Source organism: Maylandia zebra, linkage group LG6 (genome assembly GCF_041146795.1).
Source record: "Maylandia zebra isolate NMK-2024a linkage group LG6, Mzebra_GT3a, whole genome shotgun sequence".
Taxonomy (NCBI): Eukaryota; Metazoa; Chordata; class Actinopteri; order Cichliformes; family Cichlidae; genus Maylandia; species Maylandia zebra.
The window spans coordinates 12949686-12972611 of record NC_135172.1 but is presented as its reverse complement, the minus strand read 5'-3'; the positions used below and the strand labels follow the sequence as shown (position 1 = coordinate 12972611).

Sequence of the window (22926 nt, the reverse complement as noted above, 5' to 3'; positions counted from 1 at the left end):
CGCTATTGGTCTGACACTAACCCACATTGGATGGATCCCTCCAAGACTGTTGGAACAACAGAAGTGATGGTTTGGTGTGGTTTAAGGGGTACAACGATAGTGGGTCCATTCTTCATCAATGGAAACCTCAAGGCCACTGGATATTTGAAATTGCCACATGATGATGTGTTTCCCTCTTTATGCACTGAAGCTGGCACGTTCCCTGAGTTTTTCCAGCAAGATGGTGCACCGCCACATTATGGGTGCCAGGTCCGAGCATTCCTAGATGAGCAGTTTCCTGGAAAGTGGATTGGTCGTCGTGGGCCAGTTGAATGGCCCCCAAGGTCTCCGGCAGAACCAGGCTCAGTGAGGGGCGGCCAGCTGCTGCGACCGGTTGGGGAGAGAGAAAGAAGATGGGATAAAGACCTGCTGTGGAAGAGAGACAGTGACGGAGTTTGTGACTCTGTGTTTATGTTTTAGTAGTTATTATTATTCTGGGTTTTGTTTTCATGTTCCTATGTGTTCCCCAGTCTGTGTGACGTTGTTGCGTTGTGTCATTGCGTGTATGTGTTTCCTGTTTTATTTTGAAGGTCTGCATCTTATGTGAGTGTTTTCAGGTTGCCTCCCTAGTCTCGTCACGTTAATCACTCCCAGCTGTGTCCCCCACCTGTGTGTGATCTCCCTGTGTTCTCTGAGTGTTTTTAAGTCTTGTCTTCTGTCTTAGTCGTTGCTGGTTCGTCTGTGTTGTTTCTCCTCGCTCTCCCTGCGTCTCTCCGTATGTATTTCCCCGGACCTCCTGCATCTTCGTTTCTGGTTTGTTTTGTTAGTTTTACCCAGTTTAGGTTTTCCTGTTTCACCTTCACCCACGCCATTGCTGTTTGTATTTTCTTTTGTTAAATAAATACTCATCTGCACCAGAGCTGCCGCATTTTGGGTCCTATCTCCAATTCCACACGTCTGCCACCGCGGACGTGACAAACAGAGGTTAATAACAGATATGATTCAGTGCAAAGAGGTCTATTAACACATAGTGAGTGAGAATCATGGAAATCCTCCGGCAGCCTACATCTATTGCAGCATAACTAATGGAGGATTCAGGGTCACCTGGTCCAGCCCTAAATATATACTTTACCAAAGAGGAAAGTTTTAAGCCTAATCTTGAAATCTTGTCTCCCGAATCCAAACTGGAAGCTGGTTCCACAGAAGAGGGGCCTGAAAACTGAATGTGTTCACTGACCGGTGTTGCCAGCTTTGGTGGCTCGTCTCCCGCTCGAAGAGGACCAAAAAGAGAACCATACAGTGTTCAGCTGCCTGGCTGTGCTCTACACACACAGCCCTGCTCTGGTACAGTAAAAACCACATTTACATTTGTTTACATTTCCAATGTAGAGGATGAGTTTAGATCACTGTGGTCCAAGCTTGTCGTCAGTTATAGAAACTGGATGTTGCACAGGAAAGTGTGTTTCCTTACATTTATTTTGTGTTGACAGAAGTCTTTGATTCATATTGATTATTAAAGAGCAGCTGTTCACATGTTTAGAAAGATGCTTTGAAAGGAAAAACTTCCAACCAATCATTTCTTTTATTAAATGTTAAATCAGTTATTCTTACAATCCAACACATGCAGAAACTTTGACATGCTCTGATGTCTTGAACTACTTCACATTGTGCATTTTGTCCCTAAATTTTAAAAATATTTTTAATTACACTTTTTTCTTAAATGTTTTTATTTATTTATTTTATCTCTTTCAGGTCGTGAATTTAATGAAACCCATAGTTGCTGCTTCCAGTCATGTCGTGGGCAACAAGGATGTTGATAAAGGTGAAGATTTCTATGGCCACATGCAGAATAACTCATCAGATTGCATGTTAAAATTCCTTTGAATGAACCCTCATGACTCAGAGCTTCATATCTAATGTCTCTTAGCATCGTGCACAGCACTCTCATCAGTATTTGGTTCTTTTGTAGTGATCTGTCTCCAGTGTTGACCTCTAACTCTCAGTTTGTTTCTCCTCCACAGAAAGCCAGAACATTTCAGTAGCACTCATGAGAAAGTTTGGCCAGAACCACAGTGCTGAGGTCCAAGCAGCTGTGACCTCACTTCCTGCACAGCAGAGACCCTTGTTAACGTGCATGCCGTGTTTACTTTTTCTTATGTTAGGAGTTCGGGTTCACCATCCTGTGTTCTGTATTTTGATTTCCTGCTTCACTATAAATCGCTGCTGCTGTTCTTTACGCGGTTTGGACACACTTCGTGCTTTGTTCTCAAGAGTGTGAAGTAATGGATTTAATCTGCTAAGGAGAGTTTTTCATTCCCATTGCTCTTTGGGAGTCAGCGGGCTTTAACCTGTGGAGAAACACGTGTGCTCTTGCTCCTTCAAACGGTTTTCTTCAGAGATTTCTCACTGTTTGTACACATGCTGAGTGGCTAGTTTTGAAAACACTTACTTTACCTTTACTACTCTGCTCAGAAATGCAACCTGTGACCTTACACAGCCCAAAAACTTATCCTAAAACATAAATTAACAAGGACAGAAGCTTTTTACAAATGCTTCAACAGTGTAATTCTAACAAGGTATGCAATACATCTAATGTCAGTTCAGAGGTATGAAGTGATGACACTTTGACATCACTGAATAAAAGCAGTCTTGTCATAATAAGCTTTGCTGTGGACAGTTGGCGCGTTAAACTTTTTCTTACAAATAAAAAAGGTAATCAGATGTTAAGTTTGTTCAGTTTTAGTTGTTCTCATCGTGTTGCTCCTCAGATCTCCCGTTGTCCCTGAGCCTGACTAAAGCTCGGCAGCTTGTTTTCAGGGCATGGCAATGCAGATATGAGCTAAATGTGACACAGCAAAGAAAAATCAGAATCAAGAAACCCTGAGCTGACTTTCATGGCTGCAGACGTGACATTAAGAGCCTCACAGATCAAAAAAGTATGGGATTTAAACTGCTTCTAGACCTGCACACGTCTGTTTCCAGGGCAGGATATCCATTCCAGTGCAGCAGAAGGAGCGGTCAGTGTGGACCTCGGTGCTGTACAGGACCTCCTGGAGCTGCTTGTCTCCTGGCATCTGGGCTTTCACTCGTATCTGAAGGACAAAATAGGAAAATCAAGTTGCTCTCACTGTCACCTGATTTCCACAGACTGCCATCTGACCACATCCCTGCAGTTGGATCCCACCGCCGTACCTCTAGGATGGGTCTTCTTGGTGTCAACCCAAACCACCCTCTCCTTCAGCTCTGAGCTGAATATATACACATGATTGCTTCTTAAAAAACAAACAAAAACAAAAAAACGTCCCCACACGGAGTGAGACTCAGTCTTGGATGCCCAGATCAGCCAGTGTGGTGTCCAAGAAAGGGAAGGGTTGGTTTGCCAAGTTGGGCTGTACCTCGATGGGCAGTGTCACCAACATGGGGATATCCTGCTCCAGTCTGACGCGCAACATCTTGTTGTGGGACCCCGGGAGCTTCCTGTCTGCCGATCCGCCTCTTCGTCGGCCTGCTCCACAGTCGCCGCCTCCTCCAGAGAGCGTTTTGTGTCGTCTGCTGCCAGCTTGACTTGCTGATCTTTATCTCAGGAGGCAGTGGGTTTTTACCCTCTCCCCCTTTGATCCTGTGTGTTATCGTTTAAAACTCGCTATCTGCATCTTTTGGCTCCAGCACGTCTTTATTGTTAGAGTTGTTGCTTGCTGTGTTCTTCTGCAGGGTGCTGATGATTCATTGTTCTGCTTCTTCTGATGGTAAACGCCTCTGGAAAGCCTGAATATGTGAGCGCGTCTGATTCATACAGAGTTCTGCTCTGCCCCCCCCGGACTGATATATGCAGCCAGTGTGAATGTGTGTTATGTATCACTCACATGTTAGGTTCATTAGACTGACACAAGGGTGATGCACGGATGTTGGTGTTTTTAGGGCCAAGTGTGAAAGTGGAAGAAAGACAATTTCTTTTGAAATGTTAAAAGAACGTTGGAAATTTGATCAGAATACAGTAAAAATGAGAGAAACAGATATTTTTCTCAGATCATTGTGTTAAATTGTCATAATCGCCATGTTCTCTTTAAGACTATCAGCTCTACTCTAAACAACCCTGAAAGCCTCTGCTGACACATGTCATCAGTTCCTTTCTTTCTTTGTAAACAAGGTCGAGTCTGTCAGCAATAGTACTTCCTACAGATGACCCATCAGTGTTTATTCCATGACTGTAAACATGTTTCCATTTGTCACTTCAGTCTTTACTCTGAAATACAGGAAATGACATCATGGCTCAAAATCTTTGTCGTTCAAACAATTCTTTATTTAACAATATTTTAACTTTATTTAACAAAATACATTCAATAAAAACTTAAACAACAGAAAACTGATTTTTAATCCAACCACTGAAAAAAAAAGGTAACGACTGAACACAAACAGAAGAACAATTTATAAAGATTAAAATGGAACTACAGGAAGTTTGATTCATAGCCTCATTTGAACTTTAACTTTAACTTAAACTTAAGGAGAGCCGACCTGAACTCTGTGGAGCCTGATCTCCAGGGTTTTAAGTTGGACTCTGAAACCAGAGGATGTTTCTCTCTCTTCAGATTCGCTGTCGTCCTGTGATGGGAACGGTTTCAGCCCTGCGTGATCGCGCTGATGTTTGCACAGAGCAGATGATGAAGTGAATGTTTTGGCACAGTGGTAACAGTGAAACAGTTTATTAGTAACGTGGGATCGTTTGTGTGCAGAGTATGAACTGAGATTACTGAAGCTCTTGTCACACTGCTCACAGCTGTAGTTTCCTTCCATGTGTGTACGTTCATGCTCGTTACGATGACCTGACTGTGAGAAGCTTTTGTCACAGTGTCTGCACTTGTATGGTTTCGCTCCTGTGTGGACTCGTTTGTGTCTTTTAAGGTGACCTGCAGTGGTGAAGGATGACCCACACTGATCACAGAGGTGCTTTTTGACCCCACTGTGAAAGAGTTCATGTTGTTTTAACTCAGCTGATGTGGGGAAGCTTCTCCCACATTCTTTGCAGTATTTCAGTTTGTCTCCAGTGTGTTTACGTTGATGTATTTTTAGGCCGGCTTGCTGACTGAAAGTTTTTCCACAGATGTCACAACGAAAGTCTTTCCCACCACCACAGCGATGACAGGGTTGAGAAGTGGATCCATCTGTGTCGCTCTGCTTCTAAACAAAGACACAAAGACAGTGTAAGTCAGTCCTTCAACACTTTTATCCTGAAAGTCGCCTGAAATAAAGAGCATCTCTGCAGACGTCCAATTACATTTTACTGTTTCAATTAACACACTCAGTTTACTGGGCTACAATAACTACAATACTACCACCATAATACTACAGCAATACTTATTTAATATTACAGTAACATCTGACTTACACTTAAATGAAATGAAAACCTGAATAATGGCTCAGAGCTACTCTTCGGTGCAGTAGAAGTGCTAACATGCTAACACAATTTAATGAGCAGACTTGTTCCAAACAGTCAGACTGAACTTACAAGAATAAAATAAAAATACAAACCTCACAGTAACTGCACTTGTAGAGTCTCTTTCTGGTGTGGATCTGTTGGTGTTGTCTCAGGTACTGTGGAGTTTTAAAAGTCTTCTCACACAGGTCACATTGATAAGGTCTCTCCTCAGTGTGGGTAAACATGTGGTGTTGTAACTGTGCGTCTGTTGTAAAGTATTTGCCACACTGATCACACCAGTACACATCTTCTCCGGAGTGAATGCGTAGGTGTATATTTCGGTACCCTAGCTGGCTGAAAGTTTTTCCACAGATGTCACAGCTGTATGCCTTAACTCCAGAGTGGGTAACTAGATGACTCTGTAAGTTGCTACTTCGAGTAAAAGCTCTGCCACACTGATCACAGCTGTAAGCTTTAACTCCACTGTGGACGACTTGGTGTGTTTTTAGGGCATTCTTCCAGGAAAACGACTTTCCACACAAGTCACAGCTGAACGGTCTCTCTCCAGTGTGGATGAGCTGATGTTGTTTTAGTTTAAACTTCCAGGTAAAATCCTTCCCACACTCGTCACAGGTGTTTTTTTTCTCTCTCTTTCTTCTGTGAGGTTTGTCGGCCTCCTGAGAGCGCTGACTTCTCGGTCCATGTTGGTCCTGCAGTGACAGAGATACAAACAGAGGCAGTGAGTGAAATGCAGTCATTAAACAAACTGAAGCTTCAAACTCCCTCCATTAACACTAGTTTTAAACCTGAAGGTGGAGTGTGGCACCAAACACCACCAGAACCTGAACGACTGCAGGTGCTGATAAGTTGCGGTCGCGGTATTTCAACATCTAGTTAGCAATACAGAAGACGAGCGAGAATAAATGGAGTAATATTGTTTATGTGGCAGGTAATTTCAAATGCAGCGATTCTATCAGCCCAACAAACATCAGCAAACACACAAACTGTTTGTGTGCAGTTTGTCTCACAATGTGATGTAAAGACTGCAGTAAAATCCTCTGCAGGTTAGTGCAGGATAAGCAGGCAAGTTTACTGTAATGTGATGGATTTAAGTAAAGAACAGTGTGTGACTGGTGCACAGTGACTGTGGTGCTCATGTCAGAGTTAGATTACATCAAGTGTAGCAGAGATTAACTTAAACTTAAGCTCATGATGCTGACATTCATTCACTGAGCTCCACCCACATACCAACAGTATAGTGTCTAATATAAAGACAGTGTACTGTCAGTGTAGAGAAAGGAAATCAGCCAGGACAACTCGTGAAACATCTGCTGACATCTGGATGAATTCACAGAGAGCAGCAGGTCAGCTGATCACAGCCTGTACATTAAAAAAATCTACTGGAGCTCTCAATAGAAATGATTGTGAGCTGTGACCCTTTTCCCCACACTGAGCCACTACAGCTGATTTTAGGGTTGAATCCTGCTGAATCCCACTTTAACATCTTCCTGCTCATTTTGATGTTTAGAGGCAACGTCACCGTCTAAGATGTAGGCATTGTATACATTGTATACATTATTTCTACATTACATTAATATTGCACAAGGTTCACTTAGTTTAGCATAAAATATACATATCAGTACTTCAGCTTTTAATGGAGTATTTCTTAACACTAGTATCTGTCACCTTCTGTGTTGAGCTCATTGTTTTCTCTGCAGTGGCTGAGCTGAGTCCAAGTAGCTGAAATTTCCTCTGCTGCTCCGTCAGACTCTTCTCCTCCTCCTGATCAGCTGGGACACAAAACAGAACTTTGTTAAGCTCCACACTGCACTGAAGAGTCAAAGTGTCTCATATGTTCATCTGAGAACACACAGAACACATTTTAGCTTCCCTGGGTGGACAACTTGTTTGAAACAAACACAAAAGGTTTGAGCACCGATACCAAATTCAGCAGTATGACACACCAGTACCAGGAGAGCAATTCCTCTTTAAAATATGCCCTGGCCAAGAAAAAACCCAACAATATACGTGTGCCGTGAGAAATGATAGATAGATAGATAGATAGATAGATAGATAGATAGATAGATAGATAGATAAAATTTATTTCAAACATGCAAATATAATTGAAATAACAACAGAAAAAAATAAAAATAACAAAACTTAAAAATCATCAAGTTTTCATGTAAATATCTATGTCTACAGAATGTGTGTGCTCGAAAAGGAGTAGGATGAAGTTTTCTTGTTCCTACCCCCTTATTTCAAATTTCATTGCTTACAAATCCATATCCAGGATTCAACATTATTTGATCATATATTTAACTATGTACAAGTCTAACACATTGAACATACACAAATAAAACCATTTTCAGCACGTAAACCAGAACAACAACAAACTACATTTTTTACATAAACTAATCACTCTGTTTATAACAGCCGCTTAATCTCTGAGTTTATTTTCTATCTATGTGACAAAAACCTTAATGAACACTTAAGGTTGGGTTACTCAGGCCTTGATTTATAAAAAATGAGGACACAATGAGACAACTCAGTCACTGAGAGGAAGATTTCCTATATTCATGCAATTTATTATTTTTTGAACAATCCTGTGAATTTTTGTATTGATGTACTTGTCTTGATTTCATCTGTATATCCGAGTGGGTGTAGAAATCTGAGCCTCATCACAACTTTGCGCTGATAAAGGCAGCTGTGTTTTAGCCTGGAACACATTTATTTTTACATTTCTCATAAATGTATTTCATTATAGCACTTTTACCGCCAACATGTTGGGTCTTTTGGAGCCGGAAGTGACCTTATATGGAAGAAGGGTGGCGCTAGCTAGCTTAGTTAGCAAGCTGCATTCATAAGCTGTGCAGGTGCCACAGAGATGCTAAGTAGCCTTAATAACAGGCTAATAAAACAACAGAAACTCTGATTACAATGAGCTCATTTAAAAGCTTTCTTCTAATAAAATTATTTTCTTCTCTGTGTTTCACAACCTTTTGCTGATATCTTTCTGTAAATTAGTTTAAAGCAGCTTGAGTCAATTTAGTCAGATTTTTTTTTCCAACTGGTTCACAAAAACTTGAGAAGAGACACCGAGGAGAGCAACAGAAAGCCTCATTCAGGAGCTAAACTCAAGATTAACTAGACTCGGATTAATATTAGCTCGGTGCTTACCTTTAAATCAGTCTTGACAATAATCGGAGAGAAAAACGCCATAAAGCGGGAACTCGGCTTCTTCTTCTTCTGCTCTTGTATTTTTTGGCGGTTAAAGCTTTAAGGCGCATTACCGCCACCTGCTGGACTGGACTTTTCATGTCCCAAACATCATCAATTGGGCACAAATTTGTTGGAGTTTCTGTTAATAAAAAAGATGGAATTCAAGGATCTTGTTATTTGGTTTGTTTGTTTTCACCATTTACTCTACAATTTTCTGCCAGTGTATAGCAAACCCCACAGCTCAAATCAATGAAGAATTTAGTATTTTTAACATATTGCTTAAGCTGGAACCAGCAGCTATATAGGCCTAATTTTTAATCCAAACATGTGATAGAGGTTTACCACCAGGAGAAGCAGACTGTAAATAAAAGACTGTGCTACTGAAAACTGTTAGTCTGACTTTGGATTGTAAATATGTTTCCTTTTGTCACTTCTGTATTTGTATATGGCTCAAACTATTTGTTATGAAAGCAAAACAAACAAACTGATGTTGTATAAATTGATTCAGGATTATTTACTTCGAGTCCAGAAATCATAGCTGTCTCATCAGATCCAGTTGTGACATTAGCTATAGTTTCCGCGGAGGGTACTTGGTTCTGTATGACAGCACAGCTTTTAGGTTGAATTCAAGCGCTTGAGTACAGCCTGATAATTAGAGGCCTGCAAACTGTTTGCTGATGAACTTTGGAAGTAAAAGTACAGACAGCTATAGAAGACACAGGACACGAGATGGGTTCATTATTTCTTTTGAGTTCCATGTAACAATCCGTAAGTCTGTAATTAATGAATGTGCCATTTAATCTTGGCTGCAGCCAAGATTAAATGGCACATTCATTAAATGGCTAAAATGGGTTGGCTGCTGTTCAGCATTTAGCACAAGTCAGCTTTTGATCAGAAAGTTTTCTGGTTTGATCCCTGGCTGCTCCAGTCTGCAGGCGAAATATCCTTGGACAAGATTGTAATCCCAAGCTGCTTTCTGATGCATCCATTGGAGTGTGAATGCTTTATAGAGTTTGTGAAACAGTTGTACGTGTGGTCAGATTGTTTTGTATTTGTGTGTGGATTGAAGCACATGTCTGAGAGCACATCAATCACTGCACATATTTTTTAAAATCTTAGTTTAAATAAAGTTTTTGATTATTTATTATAAAAAAGAGATGATATATATATAATGCAGTGGGCACTCCACCAGCTAACATGTCAGTTAATTTGACACATTGATTTATTTATCATTTCTTTTTCTCTCTCAGCTTTTCAGCTCCATATTTTTGCCATTTCTTCCACACTCAACTCTGTTCTACAAGGTGAGCCCACAGTTAATGTAGGAGAGGGCAGGTGGCATTAAGAGGTTTGATTGGGCAATCTAGGGCCCAGTTAGTTCTTCCTTTTGGTGAAAGCTGGGCTCTTCAGTTCAGCATGGTACAGCTCCAAAGATTCTGCAACATCAAACCCTCTGTCTGCTAATGTTACATCACCTGGGCTGAGGCAGTCCAGGTAATTGCAACAGTTTCTTGAAATTAGTTAATTTAGATATAAACAGAGTGACAGTTTACAGATTCAAACATGTCTCAGAGAAAACAGAAAAAAACAGTAAAGCCCAACTCTCCTCTTTGTGATCAGGAAGACAAAATTCAACTTCCTGATCAAGTAGACAAATCATTCAACCAGCTTCTAGAAAAGGAAGATATTCAAAAGTTGAAAGAAATGGAACTCCTAGACAGGGAAGAAACTTTGAGCTCCAAGCAAAGCTTGATAAAGCACTAGAAAAACTAGTGCTGAAGGACAAAAAGAATCAGGAGCTGCAAGTAAAGCTTGATGAAAGACCGCACACAAATGAAGAGTTTCTTCAAGAAAAAAGGCTACAGGAGATAAAACAGAAGGAAATGGATTTCAAGCTCCAGGACATGGAGAAACACAACAAAGGCTTGCAAATCAAGCTTAATGAAGCTCTGCAAAAAAATTAAAGAACTCCTCCAAGAAAAATAACAACAGGACATGAAGCAGTGCAAACTCCAAGGCATGGAGGAAAAATACAAAGCGCTTCAGGTAAAGCTTGATAAAACACTGAACAAAAATAAAGAGTTGCTTCAAGAACAAAAGCAACAAGAAATTAAACAGAAACAAACGGACTGCAAGCTTGAAGACGTGCAGGAAAAATACACAGCGCTGAAAATGAAACTTGATAAAGCACTGCAAAGAAATAAAGATTTCCTTCAAGAGAAAGAACAGCAAGACATGAAACAGAAACATCTGGATTGCAAACTTCAGAACATCGAGAAACACAACGAAGGCTCGCAAGTAATGCTTGATGAAGCTCTGCAAAAGAATAAAGAAATCCTTGAAGAGAAAGAAAAACTGGACCAGAGAGACACGCAGTGCCAACTCCAAGGTGTGCAGGAACAATACGGAGCGCTGCAGGTAAAGCTTGATGAAACACTGCACAAATATCAAGAGCTGCTTCAAGACCAAGAACAACAGGAAATAAAGCAGAAAGAAGACAAAGAAATTCTCCAGGACTTTGAGAGGAAAAACCAAAACCTGCAAGAACTTTATAACAAACTGAACTACAAAACACCTGAACTGGAAGAGGAAAAGGAAAAACTGCAAAACCAATGCTCAGAGATGCAGAGTAAGCTCAATGACATGCTGAGAAAAAACACAGAAGTCGAGGAACTTTCAGACAACGTGAAATGCAAAAACACTGAGATGCAGCTGTTTTGCGGCAGTCCAGACGTTGATTTGAGAAGAAGCCACGGCATGGAGATCACCTGAGAAGGTGCCAGGAGAAAGAGCCAGGCCTTTGCTTGTGAAAATAGAGCACGCAGAAGCAATGGACCCAGCTATGTCCTGACAAAATTAGGCACATATTCAGTAAACATGGCATCCTTCAATTGCTCTCTTAGCCACCCCAGACGTGTAGTCATCCAGGATCCTGTCTGAGTACCGCCAATGACTGATGCGTCTGACAAATGCTGATTGCTTTGCAAGAGGATCGGGATTGGAGGGACAGCGGATTTCACCGGGAATGGGACAACAGCAGAAATAGCTTCAAACATCAAACATTACTGCATGAAAAGCACAAAGAGTGGACACATTTCATTGTTTGGAACACTGCTTTTCACTTCAGCTCTTTGCATGTAAAAACTTTGCTCTTCTCCACAGCTGGCTGACGGACACGCAAAAGCGCAAGAGTGGCCACAGACCCACTATGCCGGCCTTTGTACACTCTCTCCATCTAATGATAGAGAGGAAGGATACATTCACTACTTCTAGCCTCCACTATTCAAATTCAGTATTTTCACAGCGTCCTAAAAGCTTCCTGAAAAGCCTTTACACTATTTTCCAAAACGCTGCTGTGCTGCCCCTTTAATCCTCCTCAGTTCCCTCAGTTTGAGATCCTTCCTGGGCTTGGTGTCATGGTACTCCAAGTTTTGCCAAACTTTGCAACTGTTGTAGCCCCTATGTGTGGCTGTGCTAACGACAAGAACACTTTCACATGGACTTCAGGTGCACAAGCGAGCTTTGAAGAAGTAAAAAAACTCCTGGTGAATAGTCCTGCACTGGCACTGTTTGACCCTGCCTTGCGTGTTGTGATCTCTACTGATGCAAGTGACTATGGGCTTGGTGCTGTATTTGCTCAAGTGCAACCTGATGGCACAGAAAAACCTGTGGCGTTTGCTTCCCGCACACTGTCTGCAACAGATCAAAAGTACTCAACTGTTGAAAAAGAAGCTTATGCTTGTGTGTGGGCTGCAGAGAAATGGAGAACGTATTTGTGGGGCCGACGTTTCACTCTGCGGACAGACCACCAAGCTCTGACAACGCTGCTGAGCACCAAAGGGTTTAATAGGGTTGGCATGCGCATCGCCCGCTGGTCTGCCCGCCTCCTGTGTTTTGACTATGATGTTATTTGCCGCCCAGGTTCTCAGAACTATACAGCTGACTGTCTCTCTCGCCTGCCCCTGCCTGTTTCTTCCCATTCCACATCAGATTCAGATCATGAAATGGTAGCCCAAGTTTCTGCTGCCATGTCCTCACTTCCAGTTGCGGACTTTGACTCTGCCTGTTCAACTTGCCCTGAACTGGTTGCTTTGCGTTCACAAATACAAAGTGGCTGGCCTGCCTCAATCAAAGCACTTGATGTCACGCTTGCACCTTACTACAAAATCCGTAATGAACTCTCAACCCTAAGTGATTATGTTCTCAGAGGCTCAAGGCTCATTGCACCACTTTCAGTGAGACCTAAACTGATTGCACTGGCACATGAAAGTCACCATTGTGCGCACAAAACAAAGATTAAGAGATCTCTACTGGTGGCCAAAAATGGACTCACAAGTTCAGTCTGCCATAACCTCATGCCTCCTTTGCCAGTCCAATGACAAAACTGCACATACTAATCCTGCTCCTCTCCAACCCGTCCCACTGCCTGATGGACCGTGGAAAAAACTTGGTCTTGACATTGTTGGGCCTTTTGATACTGCAATACCTGCTTGTAGATACGTCATAACATTGACTGACTACTACTCCAAATGGCCTGAGCTTGCCTTTTCACCTTATGCTACTACTGATGATGTCATTCAGTTCCTCTCATCTGTCTTTAGTCGTCATGGCAACCCAGAGAACATCATAACTGACAATGATGCACAGTTCACCTCTGTAATGTTCACCTCATTCCTCCAGAATAGAGGCATCTCCCACAGCAGAACATCTGTCTACTACCCAGCTGCAAACGGAGCAATCGAACGGTTTCATCGTGCCCTCCGCACCTGTATCCAGACATCAATCCAGCAGTCGAAACCATGGAAGGCGACTGTGCTGGATTGGCTTCAAGTTTACTGTGCAACACCGCATGCAACTACTTCCCTCTACTTCCCTCTCCCTAAGAACTCCTGTGTGGCAGGAAGATGCATACTATACTGGATGTACTCCCTTTGCCTCCTGCTGTGTCTCCACTGGATACGTTGCACGTCACTCAGTTCAGAAATATCAGTTGAAAATGCAACGTTACACTGATGGTAGGCGTCACGCACGGAAACCTTCTTTTCTACCAGGAGAGAGTGTGAGGATAAGGAAACCCCACCATGTTCCCAAAGGACATCCCAGATTTACCCCTCCTGTAACAGTAACAAAAGCCAAAGGCTTGAATGCCTTCTTGCTGAGTGATGGAAAGAGTTGGAATGCCACTCATCTAGCACGCTGTCGCCCAGTGACTGAAAAGAACGCTGACACTGCTAGGCTGCACCACACTCAGACTGGCTCACCTACTGCCAGAAGACTGCCACGCGTCAAGTACAAGCCTCGCTGGCACAAAGACTATATTGTAGCATAATAGGTTGCTTCCTCTCTGTGCAGGGGGATGACTGAAGGGATCACCTTGCTAATCCTTGCTGTCCAAACTGGCCTCATTGAGCTGCAGGTCATCCACAGAGCCTTCCTCCTCTCTATCATCCTCTTTATTGTTGTTGCTTCCATCCTGCAGTCCATGCTGGAGATACCTGAGTCCTAGCCCTGGGAGCATCTAGAGGCAATTAAGATAATATACCAAAGACTTTTTTCATGTGTTTATTTTTAAGAAAACTCTGTGTCCCACTGTTTGTTTTATTTTTTACTGATCATAAACAACCAGAGGTGTGGACTCGAGTCACATGACTTGGACTCGAGTCAGACTCGAGTCATTAATTTTATGACTTTAGACTTGACTTGAAAAAATGTTCTAAGACTTGTGACTTGACTTGGACTTTTACACCAATGACCTGGGACTTGAATTGGACTTGAACCGGTTTACTTGAAAAGACTTGATATTTCACCCCAAATATAAAATTTAACACGCATATTATATAGAGATTGAAAATGTGACGTCATTCAGGGGTAAAACCGCAAAGGATTCTGGGAACTCGTGGCAAGAGGTACTAGCGCACGCAGGCTTTCAATTGAAATCACAGCGATAAAAAAGAAACACAAAAATGGCAAGAAGCTGTTGTATTATTAACTGCAATAGCCGGTCGCATGACAGCCACGGGAAGCCGACGGGTAAAGAGATCGGTTGTTATCGGATTACGTCGTTGAAGAGAAATTGTTCGAGCCATGTTTCCGAAGTAACAATGAGGCGACGGGTGGCCTGGATTGCAGCCATTCAAAGACCAAATATAACGTCCCAGAACCCTCCAGCTCACAGGTTAGTCTGCTCCAAGCATTCCCACAAAGGTCAGTCTGCTGTTGTAGTTAATGCGTCATTTTCATAACATAATTGATGATATAGGTTACAAGCAAGTCTGGCGCTGAACAGAAATTGTCGCTCCTTTGTTTGTTGTGCATAAATAGTGAATTGTCCTGACACAATATTGCGTTTCGCTTCTGTTATTTTGGTACATTGACAAAAACATATACTTTTATTCACAGGATAAAACAGGTTTTTTGTATCACTAATTGCCCAGTACGATTACAGCATACAGTATTGTTGTCACTGCTACATTTCTGTAACGCGTACCAGAAATTATTTCCACTGCTAATTAATTACCGTTGAGCTTAAAGGTCCTATTAATAAACGGTTAACGATTGTGTATTTATGAAGACGATTTGTGAGACTGGTAAACTTATGATACGTACGATGGTCTTTCGTTCTACACGGTGCATTTCAAGGTCCTGCACCCATCCGTCGGTAAACTGTACCTGGGCTTGTTGCAGTGACCGGAAGTTACTATCGTGCCAAACTAGGTATCCCCGACAGAATTTGTTTCCCCTGCGTCGGGAGCACACGCTGGACTGTCCAAATCACGGACAAACAGTATCCCACATTGTTGATTTTTAGTTTACAAACACTTCTTATAATGACTGACTACTCCTGACATTTTTGAGATCTTAGCTCTTTATACAACGAAGTTATAGTGGGATACAAATAATATCAGGCTGGTCCTGCCACAATTTGTTCCCCCTGTGTAAATCACGGACAAACAGTATCCCACATTGCTGATTTTTCGTTCACAAACACTTCTTATTATGACGCATTTCTCCTGAAACTTTGGAGGATTTAGCTCTTTATATAATAAAGTTACAGGAGAATAAAAATAGTTATTAGCCAAAATGTTTATGGTTTATTAAAATAATCCCATCTGATACCCCGTGAGCAATAAATATATAATTTTCTGTTGTAACCCTCAAACTGAATGGTAATGTAACGATACTAATTTTTCACAAAATGAAAACATCAGTACTTCCTGCATGCTCCCAGCACAGGGGAAACAAATTCTGTCGGGGATACCTACTTTGGCACGACACCGGTCCTACAACCGCATCCAAGAATAACATGCAGCTTATCTCAGAACTGTCGGTGAAAATTATCCTTGGAGCTAGGTTTAATTGAGCTGCATTTTAAAGAGGTGCAATTTCACAATTTGTGTATATTTTCTAAGTTCACTATTTTGTCATGTGTTGAGAAAAAGACAGATTTAAAAATTACATGGTCTAATATTTACATTTAGCATAACTGCAACATTATTTTTTCTTTTTTTTCTTTTTAAAGACTCGAAAGGACTTGAAATTCAAAATTTCAGACTTGTGACTTTACTCGGACTTTTACACCAGTGACTTGAGACTCGACTCTGACTTGCCTGACATTACTTGAGACTTACTTGAGACTTGCAAAACAATGACTTGGTCCCACCTCTGTAAACAACTATTAATAACTATGGGCAGTTAGTTAATTATCACAGAATTCATTATCTATGGTCATCAGTACAACTCATGCTAACATCATAAGTTAAGTAATACTACGGTGTACTGTCCTTCTTTCTTCATTCTTAAACAGGCAGTTTGTCTTTTTGACATCAATAAATGTAATCTGACTGAATGTGTGTTTGCAAAGCCTGTTATCAACCTGACTGCTTTCTCATACGCTGGTTTTGCTGCCCGTCCCGTAGGAGTTTGTGGAAGCACTTCCGTGCAGTTTCTCTCTGTCCCTTCCTGCTGATCTTTCCAGCGTACATGGCTTTTATGATCTGCCAGTTCTTCCACACGGACTTCTGGCTTCTCATCATCATCTCCTCCTCAATCCTCACCTCTCTCCAGGTAACACACAACCGCATCGCAGTGTGCACTCTACCGCCAGGTGCTTGGCACTCTGTTGACCTGTTGTTCTCTTCATGGTGGAGGAGTTTTGTAAAGCTCCAGTGGAGAACATGGATGAAGTCATATATTGTGTAAATGGGACCTACAGATTGCTGGAGTTTCTGGTATGTGTCACACACACGTACAGCAACTCTTTGCTAAGTTCTGACTGTAAACCAACACTGTCATGTAATGCATCAGCACTGTCTCTGCCTCACTGTCAGTGATTTGTTACCTCACCAGGTTGCGGTGTGCTGTGGTGTATCAGAGAGTGTATTTGGCGAGTGGAGTATGATGGGAAGCACCATCATCTTGGTCCACTCATACTATAACGTCTGGCTCAGAGCCCAGCTGGGCTGGCAGAGCTTCCTGCTCAGGAGAGATGCTGTAAACAAGATAAAAAGCCTCCCCACAGCTAGCAATACACAGCTGGAGCAGTATAACGACATCTGTGCTATACCTTGTGTGTCACCTCTGACACCAACAACTGCAGCAAGCGTTTGGTGCTAGAGGTCACATTTTGAGTTTGTGAAGCTATTTAAGGTAGACACACGTAATTAGCGGCAGCTGTGTTGTTGATCGGGAGGAAGCAAACAGTTTGTGACCGCTGCGCTGCTGTTAAATCCTAGAAATAAAGAATCTGAAGGACAAGATGAGTAAGGCTGGAGTTATTGGACTGTATCAAGTTTAATAACTTCATGCATACCAGTGACATCGCGTCACCCCCGCCAACGAACACCCCAGTGGCTTCAAGCCTGGGCTTAGCCTCTACAGGAGAGGTTTCAGCCATGTGTGTCCATCACAAGCCCACCACCATGATCTCAGGCCTTGAGGCAACAATCACGAAAACTAATCTTAACTGAGAGTGTTGGATGTCCTCATTGTTGCAGAGCACATGGACAGCATACTCACCTGGTTCTGTGGGCCAGCAGCACATGTCACACCATTCATCACCCTTGTCATCACATTCAATCTTGGTCTGAGAGAAACCTGAAGACAGAAACGTTCAATGATAAAAACACACAGTGGAATAAAATTGTGAGAAGTCATCAGTTGATGCAGTTTAAGGACACTTGTTCTTCTGTGCAGTCTCACCTGGAGCTCGCGCTTCTAGTTCATGCCATCATGACCAAAGATTCTTCAAATAATAGTTTAAAGATGTCCATGAATGCACTGCTAACTGCTCTTCACCCTGATAAAAATCAACATGCATTTAGAATAAGAAACACTTTTACAAAACCAAAAGCTTCACTGTACTTAGTGATTTATATGTCTAAGAAACAGGTTCAGTTTGTAACTGAGAGAGCGGCTCAGTGGTGCTGAATTATATTTCCAATAGAATTTCATATGTTGTAGTAACAACACACTGCCACAAGATGGCAGCCTAGGCCTACTTTACCATGCTGTTCCAGTCAAAAAGAAAAAGTGACAGAGCCTTGAAAGAGTGACAGAGACACTTTTTATGAACTCATCTGTAATGTGTCACCTTTTCTGTAGGATGAAGAAGTGCTTCCCTTCTTTTAAAGTAAATACAGGCTTACAAAGATCCTCTAAACATGTTTCTGAAATAATCCTAAACACAATCACTAAATCAAAAATGCAAGAAACTATTTATTTAATCACTCTTCTTAACTTAATTCCTTAACTTAGTAAAAAAAAAAAAATAGACAAGAACTTTTCTGCTGTCTCACCTCTGTCAGTTTTCATGCTGTTGCAAGAACAGGTGGAGGTGCAGGTGGAACTCTGACTTCAGTGTGGTTTGTATGTGCAGGCAGGAGTGTGACATCTCAGGACAGCAGAGGATTGTTGAGCACGGTGACTCCTGCTGCGACGCCCCCGTCTGACTGTCCTGAGCTCTTGGTCCTCAGCAGACGGCCCACACACTCATTCGTCAAGTTAGTCAGCCATAACCTGCTGACAACTTGTATCTGGTAGCTTTTTCACATCCTGATCAATGTTGTTGTCAAGTGTGTCTCATATACACTATTATCTCAGTCACAGTACAGCATGCATGAATCACAGTAGATACACAGTAACGCAAAACAGCAGGCAGTCATGTATGTGTCGTCACTGTTTTGACTGAGGCTAGCTCATACATGGAATGCAAGCAAATGCTGCATGTGTGTGCAGATCCACACAATGTTTGTGGCTGTAATGTGACAAAATGTGGAAAAGTTCAAGGGGGCCGAATACTTTTGCAAGCCACTGTAGTACCACGCTCCAACAGTTTTGCAAAAGCTTCCCTGGAGAATCATGGAGAAAATACTTTTAGTTCCAGGAAGGAGCTCAAGAGGTCTAAAGTGTAAAGAGTAGACATGTTGACAGATGCTGGCCAATATCCACTCCTAACCAGGTCCTTTAAATCAGGGCTGCACTGCTGCTGCCATGTTTGACATCTGTGTATCGCCTGGTGCACATCATAACGTCCTTGGACCAAAAAGAAAAAGAAACAACATGAATAATACACCACTGCCTTCACAGATGACTTCTGTTAAAGCAATACCATGTTCTGATTGTACAGCAAGGGCAGAAAACATGCTCCATCACACTATGTTCAAATCCATCACAGAAACCTAAATAGCAGGTTGCTGTTTACTATTAATGTCGATTAAAATCACGATTTTTCCTGCTGATACTGTGAAGTTTACGCAACCCACAGGAGCAGTTTCAAAGCTTTACTGTTGGCAGAATGCGAGCTACCAAGAAAGAGAAAACCACTTAAATAGATTCTTTCTAACTGGCTGTAGACACATATGAAAACCAAAATTGAGTGAATCTCATGAGGAAATATCTTGTATATTGGTGCAATTTTGACCGTCCACTCTAATAATACATGTGGTTGGAGCAATGGCTTTAAAAACATCAATAACACTTTCTCTGCTGTGGAGTGGCTGATGTTCGTGATGTAGAACATCACAATCCCCACAGAACCATTCCTCTGGAAGACACTCTCTGCACATAGACAGGACTTTGAACAAATTCAGCAAAATTTGAATAACTGAAAGTAGTATGCACTCAGATCCAGCCACTCTTGACAAAGGTAGCAGCTTCTATTTTGATATTATAGCTCCGGGTGGCTCAGTGTGCTTCACTATGAGCTGACGGTTAAAAGGACATTTGTCAAACTCATGTGGTTTTATAATTATTAAACTTCTCACACGCTCAAAGACATAAATGTCAGCCAACAAGGCATCGCTCATCAAGCTTAGCTCCATAGAAATGTATGTTATTGACACTTAATAACAGCAGGGTGAAGACAGTGGCAACACAGAGGATGGCCAACAGCTTCTGTGTCAGTGAGACATTTCAGCTGGTGTGGCCGTGCTTCTTTCCAGCACTCAGCAGCTTTCTGCTGCCAAAAGGACCGTGACACTGCCCTACTTCTTTGAGCCTCCGGAGAATGACATCAATCCAAAACAGCAGACAGCCTTTTCAAATACTTTTCTCTAAAGAATGCAAATATCAAGTATTCTTGCTCCCCTTTCTTTCTGATAATGTCACTTTTACAAATCCTGTCCCATCAGCTCTCATGGCTGGTTTGGCTTTGAGGGTCGGGGAGGACAAAAAGCTATTAAGGACCTTTTGATCTGCAGTCCAGTTCTCCTCTAAAGTATTAAGGATGAAGCAACAGTGCTCCTCTTTGCTATTCTGAAATGTGTGTTAAACACAGTGTAGAAGGTAAGTAGAAGCTTACACAGCACCATCAGCCATCATGCTAAATTTGCATCTTCAAAAGTCAATGCAGCCAGACTCACACCTGATTATAAATGTTCAGGAGACACTGTTGAATGTTTAGTGTTAACTTAAATCACTCATCATTTACAGCATTACAGAGTTCGGGGTTATGGGTTAGCACTATCATGTTACCCGTAACTGTATTAACTATGGTAGTAACTTAACTAGCAGTGTTGGTCAAGTTACTTACTTCCCCCAAAAGTAATCCCCTTACTTTACTGATTACTTATTTTCAAAAGTAATTAATTACTTAGTTACTTTTTAAAAACATGATTTATGACCTGAATAGGTAATAACGCAATAGATCTTTCAGCCCAATTCTACTTTTTCTGCATCATCCATCATACAAAATGTAATCAAATGGAAAAGTCTGTTTTTAAAACTTGTTTTATTAGTTTGAATCTTTTTACTTTATGCATCAAGCAAAAATTAAATTATATGCAACATCCTGACTAGAAGAAATTTGTGGAGGAATCCGCGAGTCTCTCTGTGAATTTCCAATCCCGTAGTAGCGTACTCGGTGCTTGCTCTGAAGTTAAGGGTTTTTTTCACTGTAAAAAGAAAGTTTCTAAAAGTTTTTGTCACTTTTTACGGAATCAAACTCAAAGTAAGTTCAGTACTTCCACGCTTTAAACGCTGCACGGTCATACTCTCTCTGCACTCCTCCATAGATTATCCATTCTTGATCTGCACACAGCTGTTATTGTCATGAGGCACTCTGGCAAAAAAATTACGGTTTTAGTAACGCAGTAACGCAGCGTGCTTATGGGAAAGTAACAGTAATCTAATTACCTTTTTGCAATAGTAATCCCTTACATTACTCGTTACTTGAAAAAGTAATCGTGTTACTGCCCATCTCTGGCTGTGAAACACTAATAAAAAATGATTAACTCAAGTTTTTGCTGCTAAAGTTGGTTCCATCAGCTGCTGAATCACAGGATGTACTTGGTTATAGTCATTTGTGCATTTTGGGTTGCTTTAAATAAATAATGATGTGTTGTAATCATCCAGATCTAGAAGCTTAAACTGCTTTTTCACGTGTCTGTAAATGAATTTCTTTCTTATCATTGGTGTGGGCTGACACTTGACACTCTGTGGCTCCTGATTTGTCTGTTGTCAAGGTCTCACCTCAGTGTGATTCCTCACGTTTTGTCATGATTAAAGGATGAATGGGAACACAGCTTCAGTCACTGTGTTCACTTCCTGATATGTCAGAACTGTGCTCACATCACTCACTTTTTTAACAACATGACACACTGCTGTAAACAGTGTGTCACGTTACTTGAAAAAAGTAATCGGATTACAGTAACGCGTGGGCAGTTAATGTCTCTGTTAACTAGTCATGATAGAAGCCAATATTTCTGTCCAAACATGGTCGGAATATGTTTCACTACAAGCTAACATTTACAGCATGACTTTAAGCTAGCACCATAAAGACGGTAAAAGACACTGTAATATGTAGAAATGCATGTGAAAAGTGTTATATTAGCAGTGGTTGTGCTACTCCACACAGCCACTTTAACATTACTGACACTGTATTTCTTACCTGTAAACAGCAGGTCTTGTGTGATAAAAGCTTGTGCAGAAAGTAGCAGGTGTAGACTGGTCCATAGCACTGTGTGAAGTGATAAGATGTGAAAGGACATATATAGGGTACCTTAAAGGGCGGCTTAAAAGTGTTTCCCTGAGCTTTTACTTGCAGCTTGATATCTAAATAAATGTAAATAAATATGAATGAAAAAAAAAAGCGGGAAAAAGGAGGAGCCCGGAGCTTCGTCTTTCGCTCGGCCTACCCCGCTATAGCAGACGGACCGTCAGAGACTCGAACTTGGCCGTTAAACTCTGGGGTCTGAATGCTGGCCTCTTAAGGCTGCGCACCACACAGCCGGCCAGAAGAAAATAGAAAAAAAAGGACATTTATCTTCTGTTGTTCAACAATTTTTTTTTCGTTTTTTTAAATCTATTTAGCTTGTTGTGCAGTATTGTTCCACACAAATGACACATGGAAACCTAGCTATTTTTTTATTGGCTTTCACAAAATGGGACTGCCAATGTTGGAGGTGTTACTGCAAAGTCTTCCTGCTAGCCGGAAACCTGCTGGCGGCGCCACTATGTTCTCAGCACACTCTTCAGCGTCAGCTTTGTTGCCTGTTTTCGGCACACCTACCTAGTCCCACTCATCCACTTTATCTGCTCATGGCAGATTTACCCACACTGAGCACTCCTTGGATTAAGGTAAATTGAAGCAGGTCATTATAAAAAAGACACACAGTTTATCATCTTATCCTTGTGCAACACCTAAAAGCACTCTGTTCATTTGTTTGCTAGATTAGCCGCTAGCATACACACACTGTGTTAGAGGCTTGTTGCTACCTAGTTAGCGATGCTACACACCTGTTACTGTGTATTTTTCAATGATTCAGCACTCCTTGGATTTTTAGACAGTAATGAGATCATGTGCACACTCCACAGAGGTC

General features: G+C 41.6%; 1 protein-coding gene and 2 long non-coding RNA genes across 3 annotated transcripts; 1 reads left to right on the top strand and 2 right to left on the bottom strand.

Annotated features, from left to right (window-relative positions):
* Positions 1-722: 722 nt before the first annotated feature.
* Positions 723-2735, top strand: LOC143419162 (uncharacterized). The gene is made up of 4 exons (XR_013099139.1): positions 723-963; positions 1171-1323; positions 1732-1801; positions 2001-2735. It is a non-coding gene; the product is annotated as an uncharacterized LOC143419162 (long non-coding RNA).
* A 1460-nt stretch (positions 2736-4195) lies between these two features.
* LOC143419160 (uncharacterized) lies at positions 4196-9295 on the bottom strand. Its single transcript, XM_076885461.1, has 4 exons — positions 8570-9295; positions 7079-7182; positions 5506-6102; positions 4196-5154 (listed from the first exon to the last, which is right to left on the bottom strand). Exons 2-4 carry the CDS (start codon positions 7094-7096, stop codon positions 4477-4479), a joined length of 1293 nt encoding a protein of 430 aa, XP_076741576.1. The 5' UTR covers positions 7097-7182; positions 8570-9295; the 3' UTR covers positions 4196-4476.
* Positions 9296-17818: 8523 nt separating this feature from the next.
* On the bottom strand, positions 17819-22596 carry LOC143419159 (uncharacterized). The gene is made up of 3 exons (XR_013099138.1): positions 21996-22596; positions 18406-19141; positions 17819-17906 (listed from the first exon to the last, which is right to left on the bottom strand). It is a non-coding gene; the product is annotated as an uncharacterized LOC143419159 (long non-coding RNA).
* Between the last annotated feature and the right edge of the window lie 330 nt (positions 22597-22926).

Excerpts from the sequence above, each read along its gene's own strand:
- LOC143419160 (XM_076885461.1), bottom strand. Across the intron at positions 5,155-5,505 it reads ACAAGTGCAGTTACTGTGAG|AAGCAGAGCGACACAGATGG; the intron begins GTTTGTATTTTT and ends GTCTTTGTTTAG.